Below are 23,282 nucleotides of genomic sequence, written 5' to 3' on the forward strand. Positions count from 1 at the left end.
AAGCTTTCTGATATTCCTTCCCCACAAATCCAAACTTAGCACTGTAATTAAAAAATACTATGCCTCTGAACTTTATCTGTTTAATGTATTGTTGTATTTATTTAATGTATTGTCGTATTGTTGTATTAATGTATTTATCTGTTTAATGGATTACATATGTAATGTAATGTATTTATCTGTTTATTTTTTAAAAAAACTTGATTACTTTAAACTACTTGTTTTGTTGCAAATATATCTTCTTAACCAAAAATACAGTAGTAAATTAAAGTTAATTGTTTACTTTAAAAGCCATCTTTTATTCTAAAACACCTTTATGGGTCTCTCCCATTGAAGCAAACCAGTGAAGACTTTTAGGATGGAGAAAATGGCTAACCTACAAAGATTTGTTAAATAAAGCTACAAACAATACTAAGTTTTATGAGGAACTAAAACAAAAAAATTCTAATATTACTTGGTTACATTATATGCAAATTAAAGAATATTACAATCAAGATAAAAAAAATTGGATTTTCCTGGGAGGGAACAGCGTGGAATAAAAATTTAAAATTGGAAAAGAAAGTAATATCAAATATTTGTAATATATTACTTACCTGGCTGACTGAAAAAGAACAGGTTAAAAACTGTATGATAAAATGGGCTCAAAATTTATGAAGACCAATTCAAATGAGGGAGTGGGAACAGATGTGGAACAAAAAAATTAAAATATACATACGCAACGGACTTAAAAGAAAATTGGATAAAAATGTTCCACAGATGGTATACCACACCGAAACGACTTGCTAAAATGTATAAAACAGTTTCTGATAAGTGTTGGAAATGTTCAGAACAAGTGGGTTCCTTCTACCACATGTGGTGGACTTGTAAAGAAGCAGTAAGGTTTTGGAGGGTAATTCATGAAGAGACGCAAAAGATCTTAAAAAGAACTTTTACAAGAAAACGAGAGTATTACTTCTTAGGCTTTACAGATTTGGATTTACAATTGACAGAACAAGAGGACAAACTTTTTACATATACAATGACCACCGCTAAAATTGTTTTTGCTAGAGAGTTGAAGCAAGACTCAGTACCACCCATACAGGATTGGGTGGAAAAAATCAGAGAAATAAAGGACATGGATGAACTGACTTTTTTGTTGAAGAAAAATACAGGCATGATAATAAAAAGAACGAATTGGGACAATCTTCATGACTATCTGGACAATTTGTGAATATAAAAAACAAGAAAGACAATTTTATCATTTTTAATAAAAAAATTATATTTTTGAATAATAAGAATATTTTATCCAAGAAGATGGAATGGAAGTCACTTTTTTTCTTTTCTTTTTTTCTTCTTCTATTTTTTGTGTGTGGATGTATTCTTGTAGTTTTTTTTTTTAGGGTTTTATTTAGGATATCTTTTTTTACTTCTTACTTTATTGGCCTTTCCTTCTCTCTCTTTTTCTTTACTTTTCTATACCTTATTGTTCTCACTCTTTTGTGGTATTCTATATAAAATTTAATAACATTTCTTTTTTAAAAAAAGCCATCTTTTTTCTTTTTAGAAAAAAATATCTCTGGTTGTGTGAGCGACATTGGGTATAATAACTTTTTATACAGTTCCATTTTCAGGACATTATTTTGGATACTTGCTGTAGATTTTTCTCAAAGGAAATAAATAATTAAATTTGTAAGTCTCATTTCTAGGTGACAGTTTAGCATAACACCTCCTCCTCATTCTTGTCTTCATTGTGTTGTTTTAAAGACCTAATTCTCTGCATGTACCATCACACAAACACTCAAAGTATACACATTTTATATATTTGTGTGTGTGTGTGTGGAGAGAGAGAGAAAAAGATGGGAGAAGGGTTCTATAGTTAAATAGTTTTTTTCTTTCAGCAAATAGCCACTACAGTTATAACAAATTCAAAAAACCTCAATTAGACATAATCCAGAATGAAAGGTGTGCTAATACTCAGCTTAGTCGCATTATTATCTAAAATATTGTTGAGATATTTAAACAAATATAAATTGTAAGATAAAAGGACCTAAGATGAAAATAAAATGCAGTTGCATTTGTATTTGTTCTTTTCAGTCAAACTGCATTTTAAGAACACTTGGTTTTCTACTGTTAGCTTGACAGAGGAAGAGCAGCAGTAACAAGATTATGGTGGGTCTTAAAATAGGTATACAAAAAAAGAAAGAAAGAGCAGAGCTATGCAGATCAATTGGTCTCATTTAAAGTCTTTGAAGCTTTAAAAAGTGAGTGGGAAAAGCATGTCAAAAAAGACGCTCTTATAAACAGCTGTGTAATCATCAAAGGAATGCATAGACTTTGAACCAAATGTAATGACTGCTTATGTCTGTCTGTCTGTGATGAAGGCAAGGTCAATGAGTCAAACACATTTTATAAACCCATTTCCGAGGCTTTCCTGGGCTTGATACTTCAGATTTGTTGCAACATTGAAATGATGCTGCTGACCAATGCTTTCCATACTTGGGTCCACAGGTGGTGTGGATCTTCACCTTCCAGAATTCCCAACAAGTGTTGTCAATGAGTTTTAATCCAATGACTTCTAAGGTCCTACAATTGGGAACAACTTTTTAATACACCAGGGTTTCTCTTTTATCCTGGATTTCTCTTTTACTCCTCCCCATTAGTAGTTTAATGAATTCTGAAATTCCAAATAAGATATACGTTGTTTTTATAGATTTTGTTTTCAGAAACATATGGGCAGCAGAATTGTTACAGAGGATACATTAGTCAGTATGCCTTTCCTCACAGTAATGCTGCTCTGGAGTTTCAGTGGAAATGATAGAGGCCCACAGCATTGCTTCACTTGGTGAAACTAAGCATATGAGAGTTTTAGAAAGCATAGCTTTGAGCACCCTGATACGAAACTCTTAACACAGGTCCAATTTAGAACAACTTGGCATGCAGATTCACTCTAATGTATGTAAACAGTCAAAACATGTGAGGGATGGTTTCCAAGAGATCTCCACTAACTTGTGGGGTCCCACAGGGAGCTATTCTCTCTCCTCTATTATTTAACATCTATATGCGACCGCTTGCCCAACTGGTGCGGAGCTTTGGGTGTTGTGGTTCAACAGCAGCAACAGCATGATGGGAATGAGAGTGCAGAACAGCATGCTGAAAATGAGAGTGCAGATGTGGGCTTTCAGTTTTCTCAGTCACAGCCTGTAGCTAGAGACAGGCCGCTGTTCTCACAAGAACGGAATGTAGCTGATAAGACAGTCGGTGGGAATCAAGGTCAAGCTGCCCAGGTGTTGAGACGGAGCTCACGACTTGCGGTCAAGTGTTGAGCTCATCCGTTGGTGGGAAAACTGCTTGTTAGCTGCCTGTTTGATGTTCGATGTTTTGATGTTTAACGTATAAGTAACCTGCCTCGGAGCTGGTCCTGTGTTAGTTCCAACGTTGCTAATGGCTTGCTTCGGCTTCGGCTCTGGGGCTTGGGGAAAGCCTGCTTCGTGTTACCCCATGCTATTTCCTGGACTTTACTCTGCTTCTATGCTTCAAGTCTCCTGCTTTGACAAAAAGGGATTGTATTGAATTTTTACCTTGTACTACTGATCTTCTCACTGCTTATGAACTGCTTTGTTTGAAAACCTCACAATAAACTTTCTATCTCACAATTTTGGCTGGTTTGTTAGAGATAGCAAGGTGAATCTTAGCCTGAGATACAACATTGGGCTTGAGTGCCCCCAGTATGCTGTTGACACTCAGCTCATTCTGAGGATGGAGGGCCGGCTGGACTCTGTACCCGAACATTTCTATCAGTGCCTTGAGGCCATTAGTGGATGGTTGCGTGCCAGCAGGTTGAGGGTGAACCCAGCGAAGAAGGAGATCCTTTGGCTAGGCTGTCTGGGTGGAAGGGAGATCCAGCTGCCTACCCTGGATGGTGAGACACTATGTCTGTCACCTTCTGTAAAAAGTCTTGGTGTCTTATTGGACCATCTGCTCACAATGGAGGCCCATGTCTCTGCTGTGAACAGATCTGCGTTTTTCCATCTGTGTCAGGCTAGGCGACTGGCTCCCTACCTATCTAGGAACGACCTGGCTATGGTGATCCAGGAGACGGTCATCTCGAGGCTTGACTACTGTAACACCCTCTACATTGGCCTGCCTTTGTCAGCGATCCGGAAACTGAAGCTGGTGCAAAATGCGGGGTACCGGCGAGGTGATGTATCACCCCAATTCTACAACAGCTGCACTGGCTACCGATTGAGTACCGGATTACTTTCAAGGTGTTGGTACTAACCTTTAAGGCCTTATATGGTCTGTGTTCTCTTCCAACCCTATGATTCTAACTATGATGCTAAATTGGCTTTCATGGCAGATTTAAGTTTTGATTCTGTAAAAGGTGCTTCTTAATGCATCTCAGTTCTGGCAGCAGGAATTGTAGCCATGACTGTAAGAGTTCTAAATTATTTGGTGATGCCTCAGATGAATTCTTATTTTTAACCAATGATTGTCTTTGACCATTAAAAAGGAGGAAAAGAAATAATTTAAATCTTTGTCTCAGTCCCTTTGTCTTTATAGATCACTTTAGACTATGACATTAAGATATTTCAGATTGAATTTGAATTCTCCTGGGCCACAGTTTACAGGATGCCTGTAGACTGTTAGGAATTGTGAAAGTTGAAGTCCAAAATACCTAGAGGGCAGAAGTTTGCCTAGAGACATCAGCAGCCTTCAGGATTCAATAGATAATATGTCCCCTCTATTATTTATTTATTTACCACATTTGTATGCCACCTTTCTCAGCCCGTAGGCCCTCTAGGAGTCCACACCAATCCTTCTGACTTGGGGCTTGTTCTAGTGGGAGCGAATCCTTGAAAACAGGCATCCCCTGATGCTTGGGTTTGCAGAACAGTGGGGGAAGGATATACTTCTTTCAAAGCTACTGGATTATTTTGTGAAATCCTGCATGCTAAAATCCTCAAATAATGATTTTCCAAACCACCTTGTTCAGATAAAACCCATAGAGCCAGTGCTGCATCTTCAGAGATTTTCCTCAGTTCTCAAGAAGAACAAAGTCTGGGGAGTTATTTTGAAACTGCAAAGGATAAATCAATTAGTCATTGAGCCTAGCTTCACACAGAAATTCTACATTAGTTTTGAGTGATGTCCAGCAGGGAGTTTATCTGCCATCTCTTGACCTCCAGAAGGTCAAGAGATCTGCACATTCCAGTGTACCCAGCTCATAGGAAGTACCTCAAGTTTACTTACTTGGATAGACTCATTCCATTTCATAATAAAGGTTATTAAATTAATAAATTCTGAGGGAGTGCTGTTTTGAGGAAAATAAGAGTAGAGGGGGTAGAGATCATTTTGACAGCTCCTTGGTGGTCTCAGTGGCCCAGGACCTTTGAGTTGATCAGCATGCAGGTACAGGAAAGCTGGGCTCTAGTTGTCTGGTCAGACCTGCTGACTCAAAAAGCCTTCTTCATTCTGCCCCTGGCTTCTTACAGTTACATACCTTGAGTTGGAATGAGGAAGGCTAGTGACTAGAGACTATCAGGAGGCCACCTGTTGAGGGTGCTTTGATTGTGCTTTCCCTGCATGACAGAGAGTCCAATTCTGGGCACCACAATTCAAGAGAGATATTGACAAGCTGGAATGTGTCCAGAGGAGAGTGACTAAAATGATCAAGGGTCTGGAGAACAAGCCCTAGGAGGAGCAGCTTAAGGAGCTGGGCATGTTTAGCCTGAAGAAGAGAAGGCTGAGAGGAGATATGACAGCCATGTATAAATATGTGAGAGGAAGCCACAAGGAGGACGGAGCAAGCTTGTTTTCTGCTTCCCTGGAGACTAGGACACAAAACAATGGCTTCAAACTACAAGAAAGGAGATTCCATCTGAACATGAGGAAGAACTTCCTGACTGTGAGAGCCGTTCAGCAGTGGAACTCTCTGCCTCGGAGTGTGGTGGAGGCTCGTTCTTTGGAAGCTTTTAAACAGAGGCTAGATGGCCATCTGTCAGGGGTGATTTGAATGCAATATTCCTGCTTCTTGGCAGGGGATTGGACTGGATGACCCATGAGGTCTCTACCAACTCTTTGATTCTATGATTCTATTATTCTATTAGAGCTGGACTATAAGGCCCATGTGGTATCTTCTATTATTCTATTATTCTATGATTCTATGATTCAAAACACCATTCATATGTGTTACATTTTAATAAAGCAGTGTCATTAGCATTCATCAATTGTCTTTGCCAGATGGCACTGTCGACAGAGTAGGAAGCATTTGTTGAATCATACAGAGGGAATAGAGAATTGGATGATAATATGTCAGAGAAATTCTAATCACTGTAAAGGGCACTGACCTATCAGAAATTTTTGATATATTTCAGCATTAATTTCAATTTGGGATTGTATCTTACTTCTTGCCTTCTGAGAATCCTGTACACACACACATTCTGTTGAAATGTTGGAGCATAGAGTCTCCTGCCTGTCAATACATATTTGTCTTTGTCTTATGATCTCTGACATCTACATGAAACATGAGACATGTGACACCATCACTGATGTGACTGATGGCATGGCAGTCCTCCATGTCCTTATAAGTTCAAAACATTAACAATGAGGTAACGTTCAGTGTAGAGATAATAATTTTTGATTTTCCTTGTCTTGATGGATCAATTTCTCTTCCTACACTGTTGTGGCGGGGGTGATGATAGAAATCTATGCATCATCTTCTGGACATTTCGGTTTTCATTGAAATTCCACAGCTTTCTTTGTTGTGTAGTGGATACTATTTTTCCATCATATTCTCACCCTTCTCCTCCCCAGACCCAAAGTTGTGCAGAAATTGCCAGCTATTGAAAGATATTACAACTGTCAAGCTAGCTGGAGACTTAGAAGAAGGAAGAAAATTGCCAGAAAGTTGCTTGAGTGCTGCAGCCTCTCACCAGGATTTCTGTGATAAACTGCCCCATCCAGGAAAGATACAGTGGAAAGTGAGGCGAAGAAGGGAAGTGTGGATGCTTGGCAGCTTAAAATCTCATTTTTGTTTTCCTGCAACCTCTCTACTCCCAGTCCTGATGAGAGACTGTAAAAAAGACATTTCAGCTGTCAAACCAAATGGAAAGTGATAAAATGAAGCTTTTTCGGAGTCTCATAGAAATTTCTGTGAAAGAGTGGGCCTTGCAAGGAAGGAAGTTGGCAGGAAAATGGAAACTATATTGTTAGCTGCCAAACATCTGCAACAATCCCTCTCATCACTTCTTTCAGAGAGATCCTGGCTTTGAAAACATTTCAGCTGTCAATCAAGTGGTGGAAGGGCTGGGAAAAAAACTGAAATGTTCTTTCCCAGCCTCTAGTCAGGAGGTGAAGTTGTGGATGTTTTGCAACTGGCGATCTAGGTTCTATGTATTGTCAAAGGCTTTCATGGCTGGAATCACTAGGTTCTTGTGGGTTTTTTTGGGCTATATGGCCATGTTCTAGAGGCATTTTTCCTGACGTTTCGCCTGCATCTATGGCAAGCATCCTCAGAGGTAGTGACCTCACTACCTCTGAGGATGCTTGCCATAGATGCAGGCGAAACGTCAGGAAAAATGCCTCTAGAACATGGCCATATAGCCCAAAAAAACCCCCACAAGAACCTAGATTTAGGTTCTGTTTTACTATTCTGGGAAGACACACTGAAAACTGAAGCCTTAAAACTGAAAGAAAACTTACTGGGATTCCATGATGCTTCCAGCAGGCCTCCTGGCACATTGAAATGATGTGTCCTGTCCTTCTCCCCCTCTGCCTTCTGGCACATCATTTCTAAACACCAGGAGGCCTCCAGAGGGGTGTCATGGCTAGCTGGTAGGTATTTTTACTTTTAAGACTGGGGGGGGGGGATTTCCATACCAACTCCTCAATGGCCGGGAGGGCCTTTGCACAATTAAGACTCGTGCGCCAACTGTGACCATACCTCGGGAAGGCGTATCTGGCCAAGGTGGTCCACACCTTAGTCGCCTCTAGACTGGATTACTGCAATGCACTCTACGTGGGGCTGCCCTTGAAAATGGCCCGGAAATTTCAGATGATCCAACGGGCAGCCAGGTTGTTAACTGGGGACCCTTACAGGGAGCAGTCAACCCTCCTGTTCAAGGAGCTCCACTGGCTGCCATTCATTTACCGGACCCAATTCAAGGTGCAGGTTCTTACCTACAAAGCCCTGAACAGTTTGGGACCCGCCTACCTGCGTGACCGCATCTCTGTATATGAACCCACACGATCTCTTCGTTCATCTGGAGAGGCCTTGCTCTCGATCCCGCCAGGCGCGATTGGTTTGGATGTGAGAGAGGGCCTTTTCGGTGGTGGCCCCTCGACTCTGGAATTCACTCCCTAAGGACATCAGGGAAGCCCCAACTCTGGCAATCTTTAGGAGGAACTTGAAGATGTGGTTGTTCCAGTGTGCCTTCCCGGAATAATGATCCCATAGCACGTTGTCCCTCTAAAGCACTTTACATTTTTAGGTCTGCTCGTATGTCATTCCACAAACGCCACTATCACCTTTCCGTCCATGCTTCAGCACTATTTCCAATTTCAATTTTACATTTGGTCTTCCCACAGTTTTAATTGTATGTTGTCTTATTGATAATGTTATATGTTTATTGTCTATGTTCTTATTTTAATTGCTTGTATTGTTGTGATTATTGCTTGTATTGTTGTGTTCGGGCTCAGCCTCATGTAGACCGCACCGAGTCCCTTGGGGAGATGGTAGCGGGGTACAAATAGAGCATTATTATTATTATTATTATTATTATTATTATTAATGGGGCCAGGAACTCCAATTTCAGACCATTTGGGAAACTGACAAATTTCCAAGAATAACATGCCTTCTTGCCAGTAGTGATAATGAAATGATCTACCTTGTGTATAGTACTAGCTTACTTGTTACAGGCCTGCGTAATATTTTTTGTGACACCAGTCTATTTCCACTTGTGAGCAGAAAGCAGAAATAAATACTGTGTTGTTGTATGTTTTTCCGGGCTATATGGCCATGTTCTGGAGGCAATTTTTCTCCTGATGTTTCGCCTGCATCTATGGCAAGGATCCTCAGAGGTAGTGAGGTAGTGTTCGCAAATTCAAAACAGAACAACACTATATTTTGGATGTAGTCTATTCTAAGGGTCATAGGAACAAGTAATCAAGCTAATATCGAAGCAGACGTCAGGTAGTATCTTTTTCTGCCTCACATTCCCTCTGTTCCCCCACTTCTTACACTGTTTGGCTCTGCTTTTTTTCTTTTGCTTGTGCTCTTCCCTCCATTTGCTCACTGTGATTGAAATCCCTATGGATTTTAGAAGCTCCCCTACTGTCCATTGTGATTCTCATGAGCCTCCCCACAACAGGTATGAAGTCTTGTGAGATTTTCCAGTTGCTACAAGATTTCATAACAATTCATTGCTGCTGCTTTCTTGTCAAAACTGTCAGAGATGGAACAGAAGGGAACAAAGGGATTTCCAGGCATTAATAAATGCTTGGGTTGTCTCTTTCTGTCCCCACTTGCCTTATGAGTTGTTAATGTAATGACAATTGCTATTGGATGTTATTTCAATAGGCAGAATCCACGTGTTCAAACCATCTTTCTCTTCTGATTCTCCAGCACTCCTAAGTTGTTTTTGTTTGCTTGTTGTGGGTACAGAAGTAGCAGAATAGAATCCAGCTGATCTAATAGAAGCACCTGCCTACGTCTTTTACTGCTTTCCTACTTTCCCTGATATCTTCTCCGGTGGATATTAGGTCTGAGATGAAGATGGAAAATGTCTGGTGTTCTGATTAATATATTGATTAATATTTGAACATTCTCATTTCTGTTTCTCATTTCCTACATCTGAGCGAATGAGAAGTAACAGCATTGTCCTTCTAACTTCCAAACAACCCGATTTCCCCCTTATTTGTTAAACTTTCTTTTTTCAAAAACAGGTCTCAGAATCCGCTTGTTGAATTTTTCACTCAAGCTGCTAAGTTGTTTGCTGTATATCATCCGAGTGCTCCTGGATGACCCATCCCAGCAACATGGATGGTAATGTTTACTTCCTTCTTTATCTTTCTGAGTACTTTGTAAATTGCTGTGCAAATAGGTCTTATGAAGAATGCTTTACCTAAGGTGCCCTGCTCACATGAATGTGTCCATTTTAGTCCCATTTCAGGTTTCACTACATGAGGATGGATATGGAAAGGAAAAGATGATAAGCAAAGTTTAATGACTAAATCACAAAGGATAAAAAGTTGGAAGCACTATATTTTAACAGATTTGGTTTCAGCTACAATGAATCTATGGGCACTTCCAGACTTGACAGAAATGCATGCCAAAGTTGATCTTAAAACCCACTTTGGTGAGCACTTCTGTCCCCACAGCCCCCAAAGAAAGCTGTGCTTTCCCTGTAGGGTGTCTAGATGCCTTCATGGTAACTACCAGAAGGGCACCCAGACCCCCCCCCCCCCCGCCTCAAGTGTGTCATCTCTGTATACATATAAATATTATACAGAGAAATAGACACACCCTATAAACACATAGACAGTGTATATACACAAATATATACACACATATAGACACTATATACACATAGAGCCACACTATATGTACACACATAGATAGTAAACACACACAAATATATATACATATACACATGTATATATTATACATGTGCATAGACACACATATATTTTACACACACTATATACACACACATAAAAACACTATATATACACACAAATATATACACATACACACATACTAGGCTTGTTTGATCAAGAAAAAAATTGGTTCTAAACTCGCTTCATTTCCAGGGGGCACCAGCGTTTCGAATTTCAGAGGACTTCCGAAATTTCAGATTTCAAAATTTCGAAATTTTCGAAATTTTGTTAATTACGAATCAATTCGTTAATGGCAGACGCGATTGTGCAATGCACAAAAAACACCTCCAAACGGGACAAGGGGAACTTCTGAAGCATCCCTCTCCCTCTGTTGCTGACTGTTGGTGATAAAACTTACAACTAACAGAAACCAAATTAAAATAAATTCAGGATGAAATTAAAATACATTAAGTTAGTAAAAATACAAATTAAAACCACTTAAAATTAATTAAATAATTAAATAATTAAATAATTAAATAATTAAATAATTAAATAATTAAATAATTAAATAATTAAATAATTAAATAATTAAATAATTAAATAATTAAATAATTAAATAATTAAATAATTAAATAAAATAATAAAATAAGTAATAATATAATAAAATATCTCCAGGAGGAGGAGGAGGAGGAGGAGGAGGAGGATGGGGAGGAAAGGCAACGCTGGCACCTTTTCTCTCCTTCTTTCCCATCTTAATAATTACAAAATAATTACGAAAATTTGGAAAAATTGTTTCAATTCTTAATTACTCCTCACACTATTCCTGCATGGCTCAATATTGGATCGTAAGCTAATTTAAATACGAATTAATAACGACTTTAGAAACTAACGAACACGATCAAACAAGCCTAACACATACATATTATACACGCACATAGACACACTATATACACACTATGTACACATAGACACACATATATATTAGACACACTATATATATATATATATATATATATATATATATATATATGTTCCAGTGTGCCTTCCCAGAATAGGAAACTCCTGGCTTCAAGTCCCAAACGCACTTTGTTAGAGATTCAGGATTATCTGCACATTGCACCTACCGTAAAATACCTCTATATATTACCTGTCAGGTTCAGCACTTTTAATTTTTGTCCATTACATTTGGCCCGGCCCCTAGGTTTTTAATTGCCTCACGGTCTCATTGTTTGACTGTTCTATTGTTTTGCTTGAAGTTTTATTATTTGCTTATGAGTTTTACTGTGTATTGTATATTGTTGTTGTTGTCGGCGGCCTTGGCCCTTGTAAGCCGCATCGAATCCTTAGGGAGATTTTGCGGGATATAAATAAAGATAATAATAATAATAATAATAATAATAATAACGATGATGATGATGATGCCAGGATTGCCTGAGCAACATAATGGCAGCACAGTAAGTTCTTTTTACAATTTTAAGACTGGTTAAGGGTTTGGGGGAGGGTTGGTTGCCCTTTCAGTTCTTTAAGCTCATGGAGTCCAAAAAACTGAGAGAGCTGTGGGACCTGACTCCTGGGTAGTCCCGAGACTACCCAGTAGTCAGTCCCCACAGGCCCAATACTTCATTAGACCTGGGCCTTTCAGGAAGGTCTGACTCTAATGGGGTATCTAATTAATTTGAGACAAAGCAGGGTTTGCCTACTTTGTCCAGAATTAAATCTCCTTTACTGGAGGCATTATTTGAATGCCTGTGGTATAAGCCCAACAGGTCCAACATTTTGGAGTCTGTCTGGAAGGGCCCTATAACTGCATAGATGCAGCCTTTTCAGCTGCATAATTATTGTGAAAATATGTGAAATATTTACCATTACTATATCACCCCCTCGATGGATTGTCACCTTGTCATTGTGTGCTCCAATAAATCTGCGGGCAAAGCCATCGGAGTCATGTGCTTCCACAATTTGATACCAATATAAAGGCAATGGCATAATGCTCCTATAGCATGATTTGAAAGAACAGAAAGACTGCTTTTAGCAGGACTGGCTCTATTTTAGGGAGAATAGGAAGGCTACCTTAGCCATACATGTTGAAGGATAGTGAGGAGATAAAGGTATTTGTACCTCTTGACTTACCCTGCATTTATAAGCTTGACTTGCTATGCTTGGGTGCAATGAAGGATGCTATCCAATCACTGATGTTGGGATGAAATGCAGTTTAATCCATTAAACCTCATTACAGATTTAGGCCATTTAGCCTGTACATTGCCATGAAGAATGTTATCTCTAGCATTTGCCTCCAGATATAAAATGTTTGGGCTTGCCATGCTTTTCAAATAGAATTGAAAACAAAATATTCAAGAAGATTACACATTCCTGGGGTAAAAAAAAAGAGTATAATAACAAGCAGTAGGACAACAAATGTTAACATAAATTTACCAGGCTCATTATTTGTAAAATGTGTTACTGAATCATAATATTTGTTTTTCTCATTAGTGTCTGCATATCCATGCTAACACATCCTCTAGCACTTTTCTGTTAGTGAGGGATACCAAATATTTAAAAATGAATTTACATTAAATTCAGGGGGTCTTTAAGAGGAAATGTTTTGGACTTATTTTATTAATGACTGAGAGATGAGTAGATGCATACACAGCACATGCATCAAATGATTATGTGCAGCCTAGATTTTACTAATACTAATACTAATACTCAGACATCCTGAGGAGTGAGGTGGAATGGGCCTTGAGAAGTATTGCTAACAACAAGGCAGCAGGAGACGACGGGATCCCAGCTGAACTGTTTAAAATCTTAAAAGATGATGCTGTCAAGGTGATGCATGCCATATGCCAGCAAATATGGAAAACACAAGAATGGCCATCAGACTGGAAAAAATCAACTTATATCCCCATACCAAAAAAGGGAAATGCGAAAGACTGCTCAAACTTCCGTACAGTGGCCCTTATTTCTCATGCCAGTTAGGTAATGCTCAAGATCCTGCAAGGAAGACTCCAGCAATACATGGGGAGAGAGTTGCCAGATGTTCAAATTGGGTTTAGAAAAGGCAGAGGAACGAGAGACCAGATTGCCAATATCCGCTGGATAATGGAGAAAGGCAGGGAGTTTCAGAAAAACATCTATTTCTGCTTCATTGACTATTCTAAAGCCTTTGACTGTGTGGATCATAATAAATTGTGGCAGGTTCTTGGTGGGATGGGCATCCCAAGCCACCTTGTCTCTCTCCTGAGGAATCTGTACAAGGACCAAGTAGCAACAGTAAGAACTGACCACAGAACAACAGACTAGTTCAAGATTGGGAAAGGCGTACGGCAAGGCTGCATACTCTCACCCAACCTTTTTAACTTGTATGCAGAACACATAATGCGATGTGCGGGGCTTGAGGAATGCAAGGCTGGAAGAAACATTAACAACCTCAGATATGCAGATGACACCACTCTGATGGCCGAAAGCGAGGAGGAGCTGAGGAGCCTTCTAATCAAGGTGAAAGAAGAAAGTGCAAAAGCTGGGCTGCAGCTAAACATCAAAAAATCAAGATTATGGCAACAAGAATTACTGACAACTGGAAAATAGAGGGAGAAAATGTGGAGGCCGTGACAGACTTTGTATTTCTAGGTGCAAAGATTATTGCAGATGCAGACTGTGGCCAGGAAATCAGAAGATGCTTACTTCTTGGGAGGAGAGCAATGTCCAATCTCAATAAAATAGTGAAGAGTAGAGACATCACACTGGCAACAAAGATCCGCACAGTCAAAGCCATGGTATTCCGTGTAGTAACCTACGGATGTGAGAGCTGGACCTTAGGGAAGGCTGAGCGAAGGAAGATAGATGCTTTTGAACTGTGGTGTTGGAGGAAAGTTCTGAGAGTGCCTTGGACTGCGAGAAGATCCAACCAGTCCATCCTCCAGGAAATAAAGCTTGACTGCTCATTGGAGGGAAGGATACTAGAGACAAAGCTGAAGTACTTTGAAGTACATGAGGAGACAGCAAAGCCTAGAGAAGACAATTATGCTGGGGAAAGTGGAAGGCAAAAGGAAGAGGGGCCGACCAAGGGCAAGATGGATGGATGGCATCCTTGAAGTGACTGGACTGACCTTGAAGGAGCTGGTGGTGGTGACGGCCGACAGGGAGCTCTGGCGTGTGCTGGTCCATGAGGTCGCAAAGAGTTGGAGACGACTGAACGAATGAACAACAACAACAATATTTATTTATTAACTGCATTTCTGCACCACTTTTCTCACCCCTGGGGGGACTCAAAGTGGTTTACAGCATAATAAATGGCAAATTCAATGCCTCACATATATACAAAAACATCATATATCCAAATCAATAACATATAACTGTAGAAAATAACCATTAAAACTATAAAAACATCAAGCATAGACATAAGTGTGAAACATATTATTGCTGCAATTAATATGTAGACCACTTCTCTTCCCCCCAACTTTCTCTCCATAGCGTTTCAGCCCTTCTTTTTATACCCTCCCTGCTCCCCCCCATCCCATCAAACTCAAAGTTATATAGATACAGATTGAATACAAAATGGGGAGGGTAAAAACACACATCCTGGGCCTTCTTGGGGGATGGTAAATGTGATAATGTGATATGGGGTCCTTAGAGCGGGCGGAGGGAGAGTCTTATCTGATGATGGTAGTAGACGACTGATCAGTTTCGTAAAAGTCCAGAGGAACATCGATTTTATCAGTTGTGGTGTCATAAGTCAGGTGTGAGCTATCACTTGCCAGTAGACTGCGGAAGGGAGGGACACCGAAGTGTAGCTGTCACCGAGGAGAGTTGGTGTGTAGGCTGCATTTTACACTCTGGAGGAGCCAAAGTCTTCTGCCCTCCTTTTCATATCCTCCTTGCCAGCAGCTGGTGGGAGGGGGCAATGAGGTGTAGCTGCCGCCAAGTAGAGTTGGTGTGTAGGCTGCACCTTCCACCCTGGAGGAGCCAAAGTCTTCTGCCCTCCTTTGCACGTCCTCCTTGCTGGCAGCTGGTGGGAGGGAGCAGTGAGGTGTAACTGCTGCCAATGAGAGTTGGTGTATAGGCTGCACCTTCCACCCTGGAGGAGCCAAAGTCTTCTGCCCTCCTTTTCATGTCCTCCTTGCCAGCAGCTGGTGGGAGGGAGCAGCGAGGTGTAGCTGCTGCCGAGGAGAGTTGGTGTGTAGGCTGTACCTTCCACCCTGGAAGAGCCAAAGTCTTCTGCCCTCCTTTGCACGTCCTCCTTGCAGGCAGCTGGTGGGAGGGAGCAGCGAGGTGTAGCTGCTGCCGAGGAGAGTTGGTGTGTAGGCTGCATTTTCCACCCTGGAGGAGCCAAAGTCTTCTGCCCTCCTTTAAACATCCTCCTTGCCGGCAGCTGGTGGGAGGGAGCAGCGAGGTGTAACTGCTGCCAAGGAGAGTTGGTGTATAGGCTGCACCTTCCACCTCAGAGGAGCCAAAGTCTTCTGCCCTCCTTTGCATGTCCTCCTTGCCGGCAGCTGGTGGGAGGAAGCAGCGAGGTGTAGCTGCTGCCAAGGAGAGTTGGTGTGTAGGCTGTACCTTCCACCCTGGAGGAGCCAAAGTCTTCTGCCCTCTTTTGCATGTCCTCCTTGCTGGCAGCTGGTGGGAGGGAGCAGCGAGGTGTAGCTGCTGCCAAAGAGAGTTGGTGTGTAGGCTGCACCTTCCACCCTGGAGGAGCCAAAGTCTTCTGCCCTCCTTTGCATGTCCTCCTTGCTGGCAGCTGGTGGGAGGGAGCAGCGAGGTGTAGCTGCTGCCGAGGAGAGTAATAAGCTTTCACTTCGCTTTTCAAATCTTGCTCTTGCACCCTCTCTGCTTTCTCATGTGTACATAAATATTAATAAATAATTGTGGACATAAATATGATTTGCAGCCCAATTGTCTCCATTTATGCAGAATATTCAGAAGGAATACATAATATTGGCTCTGGTCTTAGCCATGATGATTAGAATAGGCCCCTTAAAATTAATAATAATAATAATAATAATAATAATAATAATAATAATTTATTTGTACCCCGCTATCATCTCCCCAAGGGACTCGGTACGGCTTACATGAGGCCGAGCCCAAAATACAACAATAAAAACAATAGCAACAGTAATACAAACAATAAATAAAACTCATAAACAGAAAATAGCAATAAACATTAATAATAACACAATGACGTTTAAAAACCTATGGCAGGGCCAAATGTACTAATTAAAAATTTAAAAAATAATGCTGGGCATGACCAGGTGACATATAACCAGGATAGAAATTTTGGAAAGGGATAACTGAGTTCTGACTATGAGTTAACTGAGTTCTGACTATTTTCAATATAGCTAATTTCACTGAATCTACTCTAAGCAAGGAAAATATTAATTCCATGACCTTTTTCTGAAGAGTTAGCTGAAGACGTCTTCAAATGCTGTTGTAAAAATTGTCATGGTCTGCCTTACGGTCTAAGAAACAGTCTGGAATACATCAATTTGCTACATGCCCATGAAAGTTTTAATAGATAAGCTGCATGTTTTGAAAAGATATAACTGTAAAATGATTTCATGAAGTTCATGAATGCTACTGGCTTAATATTACTAACTAGTATTATCAGTATTACTGACATTAGCACTGTGTGAAATCTTTGATACGGAAAAGAAGAAAGACTCCATTTCTGGTCTATGTCATTTCATGTTATTTTTTAAAATTTAAATTGAACCAGATTTTACTGAGTTGGACGTATAGTTTGTTTCCCTGTTATCAGATACACATCTTTGTCCAAACCCATTATAGTATACTTTTCATACATTCTCAACTGTTTCATATTTTATATCATTATCACTTCTTTTCCTTAACATTAAAAATGGCAAAGTGCAGAATTATCAGGACAAAAGCCTTTTAACCAACGAAAACCATATTTGAAAAATGAAATTGGCCCTATTTTGGCATATTTTCAAAAACCATGAAGATAATTCAAATTCTTAAATGGAGACGTAAGATTCTCGGGACGTCCAGTATTTTTTGTGAGCACTACCTGTTTTGCATTTCTGTGGATTTATGCCATAAAAATTTTATCTCGATGTTTTAGATATAATAAGTTATCCATGGATTTGATGTCAACATTTTTATTTACTAATGCTTCAAAATACCCTCCCCCTAGAAGTGATTGTGGACGATTCTAGATCCTCCCATGGGATTCAATGATACACTTTCAGCTCAAGTATCATCATCATCATCATCATCATCATAAAAAAAAAGGATTTGCTATTATCCGTGGCTTCAGGTATCCACAGGGGGTTGTACTGTATCTTGTTTCAACATACTGAATATCCATACAATGTCTACTTAATTTAAAATTAATTTATATCACTATGATCTTTAATTTATGAACAAATTAATTATAGGTTGTTATAGGGTTTTGTTTTTTGGGGGGCTGTAGGGCCTTGGACTAGAGGCATTCCCTCCTGACGTTTCACCTGCATCTATGGCAAGCATCCTCAGAGGTAATGAGGTCTGTTGGGACTAGGAAAAAGGGTTTATATATCTGTGGAATAACCAGGGTGAGACAAAGGACTCTTGTCTTCTGGAGCTAGATGTGACCACCTTGATTAGCATACAATGGGCTGACTGTGCCAGGTGCAAACATTTGTTGAGAGGTAATTAGATGTCCCTGCCTCTCTGGTCCAGCATTTCTGTGTTCTCAAATAAAATGCTGTGTTCAGGTTGGTTCATCAGGTGCTCTTCTATGGCTGATTTCTCTGGTTGAAATAGTCTGCAGTGCCTTTCATCTTCTTTGGTTCATGTTTGGGCGCTCCGTTTTCTAGATGTCCTAGTCATCCGCAAACCAGATCAACAATTGGGTCACACTGTTTACAGAAAACCCCCACACACAGATAGATATCTACATAAAAACTCCAACCATCACTCAAGTCAAAAAAGAAGCACCATTAAAGCCTTGGCAGACCATGCAAAAAGGATCTGTGAACCCCACCTCCTTCAAGACGAACTGAACCACCTCAACTGGGCTCTACAGGACAATGGATACTCCACCTCAGACATCAGAAGAGCTGCAAGACCAAGAACAAGCCACAAGAATAAAGACGAAGATCCACCCAGAGGAAAAGTGTTCTTGCCATACATCAAGGGAAACACTGACCACATAGGGAAGCTGATGAGGAAACACAACATATAAACCATCTACAGACCCACCAAGAAAATCCAACACATGCTACATTCAGCAAATGACAAGAGGGATCCTCTCACTTTTGCAGGAGTCTACCATGTACCATGCAGCTGTGGACAAATCTACATAGGGACCACCAAACGCAGCATTGCCCAAACACGAATCATGGAACATGAAAGGCACTGCAGACTACTTCAACCAGAGAAATCAGCCATAGCAGAGCACCTGATGAACCAACCTGGACACAGCATTTTATCTGAGAACACAGAAATGCTGGACCACTCTCACAACCACCATGTCAGACTACACAAAGAAGCCACTGAAATACACAAGCATGTGGACAATTTCAACAGAAAGGAGGAAACCATGAAAATGAACAAAATCTGGATACCAGTATTAAAAAACTCTAAAATTGCAACAGCACAACAACAGAGAGGAAGCAGGCAGGGACATCTAATTACCTCTCAAAAAAAGTTTGCTCCAGGCACAGTCAGCCCATTGTATGCTAATCAAGGTGGTCAGTTGAAACATTCACACCTAGCTCCAACAGACAAGAGTCCTTTGTCCCACCCTGGTCATTCCACAGATATATAAACCCCTTTTTCCTAGTTCCAATAGACCTCACTCCCCCTGAGGATGCTTGCCATAGATGCAGGCGAAACGTCAGGAGAGAATGCCTCTAGACCATAGCCATATAGCCCGAAAAAACCTACAACAACCCAGTGATTCCGGCCATGAAAGCCTTCAACAATAAATTAATTTTAACTGTTTGCCTTTCTCAGTCAAGACATTATAGGGCTGTTGAGCATAATATTTTGTGACCATTTAAAAATCATTGTTACAACAAGCTAATTATCTTGTCTGTCTTTTCCCCCTCCCTCTCTTTCATTAAAACCATTTTGCTATGTTATTGCCCTGTTTTCTAAATGAAAATGGATTTTACGTCGGGATGTCTGGTAGCAAAGAATTAATCCGGGGATGTTCCAGTCAAAACAACACTTCTTCAAAGATAGATTGGTAAGTTAAAAATTGTTTTTACAGCAGTAATGAGATGGTTGATGTTCAAATGTTATTTTGCACTTTCCATAAAGAATAAATATACAGATCTAATAGCTTGCTTTTACATTGTAGGGAGTTAGTTGATGGCTCTAATGCTGTCTGAAAAATATAACAGGTCTGAATTGGAGGGATATCTTTTCTTCTCGTTAACATGCAGCTGACATTGTCAAATTGTTCTGGATTATGAAGCAGGAAGAAAACTATTCACCTCTGCCTGTGGCTGTGCGGGAATCAAGACAAGTTCTCATAGGCTGCTTTACATCTTGGGAAACTTACATAATAAGTTCTGAGTGCCTTTCCCCAGTTTTTGAGCTGCAAAAGCAGTTTGCCCTAGCTTTCAATTATGTGAAAAAGGAGATGCCAACTTCATTTTTAGAATTCTTTTAAAGAAAAATATGTTCAAGACACTGAGAAGGCCTTCCTATTTGGGCTGAATCTCATCAGAACTGTGCAAAATGCACAATTATGGCAAAGCCAGGTGTGTTATCTAAAACCGAACCTTTAAAAGGATGAACCCACTTTGTCTACATAGGGATTGATAGGGGAACCTGCACTGACCAAATCCCTGTTTTCCAGCCACTTTTCAATAAGACCCCCCCCCCCCCCTAAAATATTGCACAAGCACCAATATACGTCAGACCTCAGGAAAGGCCACCTGTTAGTTTGCATAAATGGCGCAGTGGGTTAAACCCCTGTGCCAGCAGGACTGAAGACTGACAGGTTGCAGGTTCGAATCCAGGGAGAGGCGGATGAGCTCCCTCTATCAACTCCAGCTCCTCATACGGGGACATGAGAGAAGCCTCCCACAATGATGATAAAAACATCAAATCATCCGGGCGTCCCCTGAGCAACGTCCTTGCACACGGCCAATTTTCTCACACCAGAAGCGGCTTGCAGTTTCTCAAGTCGCTCCTGACACGACCAAAAAAAAAGTTTGCATAAACTCTTCACGATACCTTGAGATGACACATTAAACACATAATGTTCCTAGAAGAGAGCCATGTGGGTTTCCTGCTTTATTATGATTCTATTCCTGGGAACATCATCATTGTCGTTGTTGTTTTTGTTGTTGTTGTGTTTATTTATACCTTGTTTTTTCTCTCTACAAGGAGACTCAAAGCAGCTTATACTAAAAGCATTTCAATACAATTTAAAATCTACAGATATACTAAAATTAAAACATAATTAAATAGAAATGGTATTTAAAAAATCAGTTAAATCTATAAAAACATATTCAAAACTATGAATGTTTCATCATCTCTATTGCTAAATTCTAGTTGTTATCTCTTTGGACTAATCAGAAGCCAGTGCGCCAACATGCCTTTGTTTTGGATAACTGTCAAAAGGCTATAAATAAACCTGTATGTTTGGAATTGCAGCGTCAGTTTTTGGAGCACAGGCTCCACTGATATCCACATTGACCAAGGTGAATAAATGCCTCTGATGCTGTGTTCAAACCATCTGTGTCTAATTCTTGACACTCTAGGCCCTGAACTCGTGTTTTTTTGTGGTAGCTGAATTCACTCAACAATCCTATGGGAATGAAGATTCAGATATTGAATGACAAAGATGCCATAATGTATTTATTGAAATATTAGCATTCTAACTGCTAATTTGGGGGAGAGAATCAAACAAACAAAAATCATGACACTATTATCTTATTGTGATGGGATTACATGGGAGGTAAGAGGCTATGCTGACAGTAGAAATGTACACTTTCATGTAGGACCTCTCTATCATAGGTTTCTACTGAGGAGCCATTATAAATTATCCAAATAACCATTGAGCAACAGAAGCTTGTGGGCACATATTTGATACTGGCAGAGGATCACAAAAAGAATGACAGTGAGATTTAGCTAACTGTTCTAAATTTCTTTTCCATAGAAACTCTATGATAGGGCAGTCTAAAAAGAAATTAATAATTAGGTTAGAAGACACTTAGCGAGCAACTGAGAAAGAGCTGAGGATCATCCTAAATATACAAATGCTACGTTCAGCAAAGGACAAGAGGGATCCTCTCACCTCTGCAGGAGTCTACCGTATACCATGCAGCTGTGGACAAGTCTACATAGGGACCACCAAACGCAGCATTACCCAAACACGAATCAAGGAACATGAAAGGCAGTGCAGACTACTTCAACCAGAGAAGTCAGCCATAGCAGAGCACCTGATGAACCAATCTGGACACAACATATTATTTGAGAACACAGAAATGCTGGACCACTCTCACAACCACCATGTCAGATTACACAGAGAAGCCATTGAAATCCACAAGCATGTGGACAATTTCAACAGAAAGGAAGAAACCATGAAAATGAACAAAATCTGGCTACCAGTATTAACAAACTCAAAGATTACAACAGCAAAACAACAGAGAGTAAACAATCAGGCACAGCAAATCACCTCTCAAAGAAAGATTCCCCCAGGCACTTCCAAGCCATTAAATGCTAATCGAGGTGGTCAGTTGAAACATTCACACCTAGCTCCAGCTGACAAAAGTCCTTGGTCCCACCCTGGTCTTTCCACAGATATATAAACCCATTTTCCTACTTCTAACAGACCTCACTACCTCTGAGGATGCTTGCCATAGATGCAGGCGAAACGTCAGGAGAAAATGCCTCTAGAACATGGCCATATAGCCTGGAAAACCTACAACAACCCATCCTAAATATTGTTTCTAATGTTACAACTGAATTCAAGGCAGTATGGCATTCAGCTAATGACCTGCTCAATGGTGAAAAGAAAATTGTGAGACCTGGGTTTTTAACATGGTGGCTTGAAGGGTTATCCATCAGGTCCTTATCGATCAGGTTCCTGTAAGGTGAGTTGACTTGATGGAAAAGAACATGATTACGTAAGAAGGGTCCTAAGAATTATGGCTTCTCCTGTCATTGCAATATTGGGGATCAGGTGAATTGAATGTATTGAAGTAATGGTAAATTGCATTATGGTCCAGAGACCTTTATTACACTGTAGCATACAAGTTATACAGGTAATGAGATTAAGAACATCCAGTGGATAAAATTTGGACACAATAAAAGCTGCTTAAAATACAGGCTAAAAACAAGGGTAAAAAGCTACAAGAAGTGCCGATGTGTTTCAACCTCAAGGTATGCAGGCAATGAGATTAATTGGTTTTGCTTCCAAGTTGTATTGGCGGCAGAGGTTTAAGCCATGGCCAAGTCCAAGAACCACACCACCCACAATCAGTCTCGCAAGTGGCACAGAAATGGTATTAAGAAACCCAGATCAAATAGATACGAATCACTAAAAGGGGTTGATCCTAAGTTCTATAGAAGTAGAAAGCTAGTTCTTTTGCTGCTGTTTTTTATACTGTTCATATTCTATGTACATTTAAATATGAAGGGAGAGGGGCAAACCCCTTTTTTCTGATTGTTAGCTAGAAAGCTATGGGGATACACTAGTTTTCTGGATTGGTTTCCTGTGGGGGCATTTTTTAATCTTTAGAGCAGGGTCAGTCTTA

At 40.2% G+C, this 23,282-nt stretch overlaps 1 protein-coding gene across 2 annotated transcripts in view; it reads left to right on the forward strand.

The window, feature by feature from the left end:
- The window catches only part of KCNT2 (potassium sodium-activated channel subfamily T member 2), a 349,979-nt gene that overhangs the window by 144,112 nt on the left and 182,585 nt on the right, over positions 1–23,282 (forward strand). For both annotated transcript variants that reach the window (XM_067467600.1, XM_067467601.1), the window contains exons 3-4: positions 9,919–10,018; positions 19,700–19,756. In XM_067467600.1, coding sequence (XP_067323701.1) covers positions 9,919–10,018; positions 19,700–19,756 — 157 coding nt within the window. The remainder of the gene's footprint in view (positions 1–9,918; positions 10,019–19,699; positions 19,757–23,282) is intronic.

Source organism: Anolis sagrei, chromosome 4, assembly GCF_037176765.1.
Source record: "Anolis sagrei isolate rAnoSag1 chromosome 4, rAnoSag1.mat, whole genome shotgun sequence".
Taxonomy (NCBI): domain Eukaryota; kingdom Metazoa; phylum Chordata; class Lepidosauria; order Squamata; family Dactyloidae; genus Anolis; species Anolis sagrei.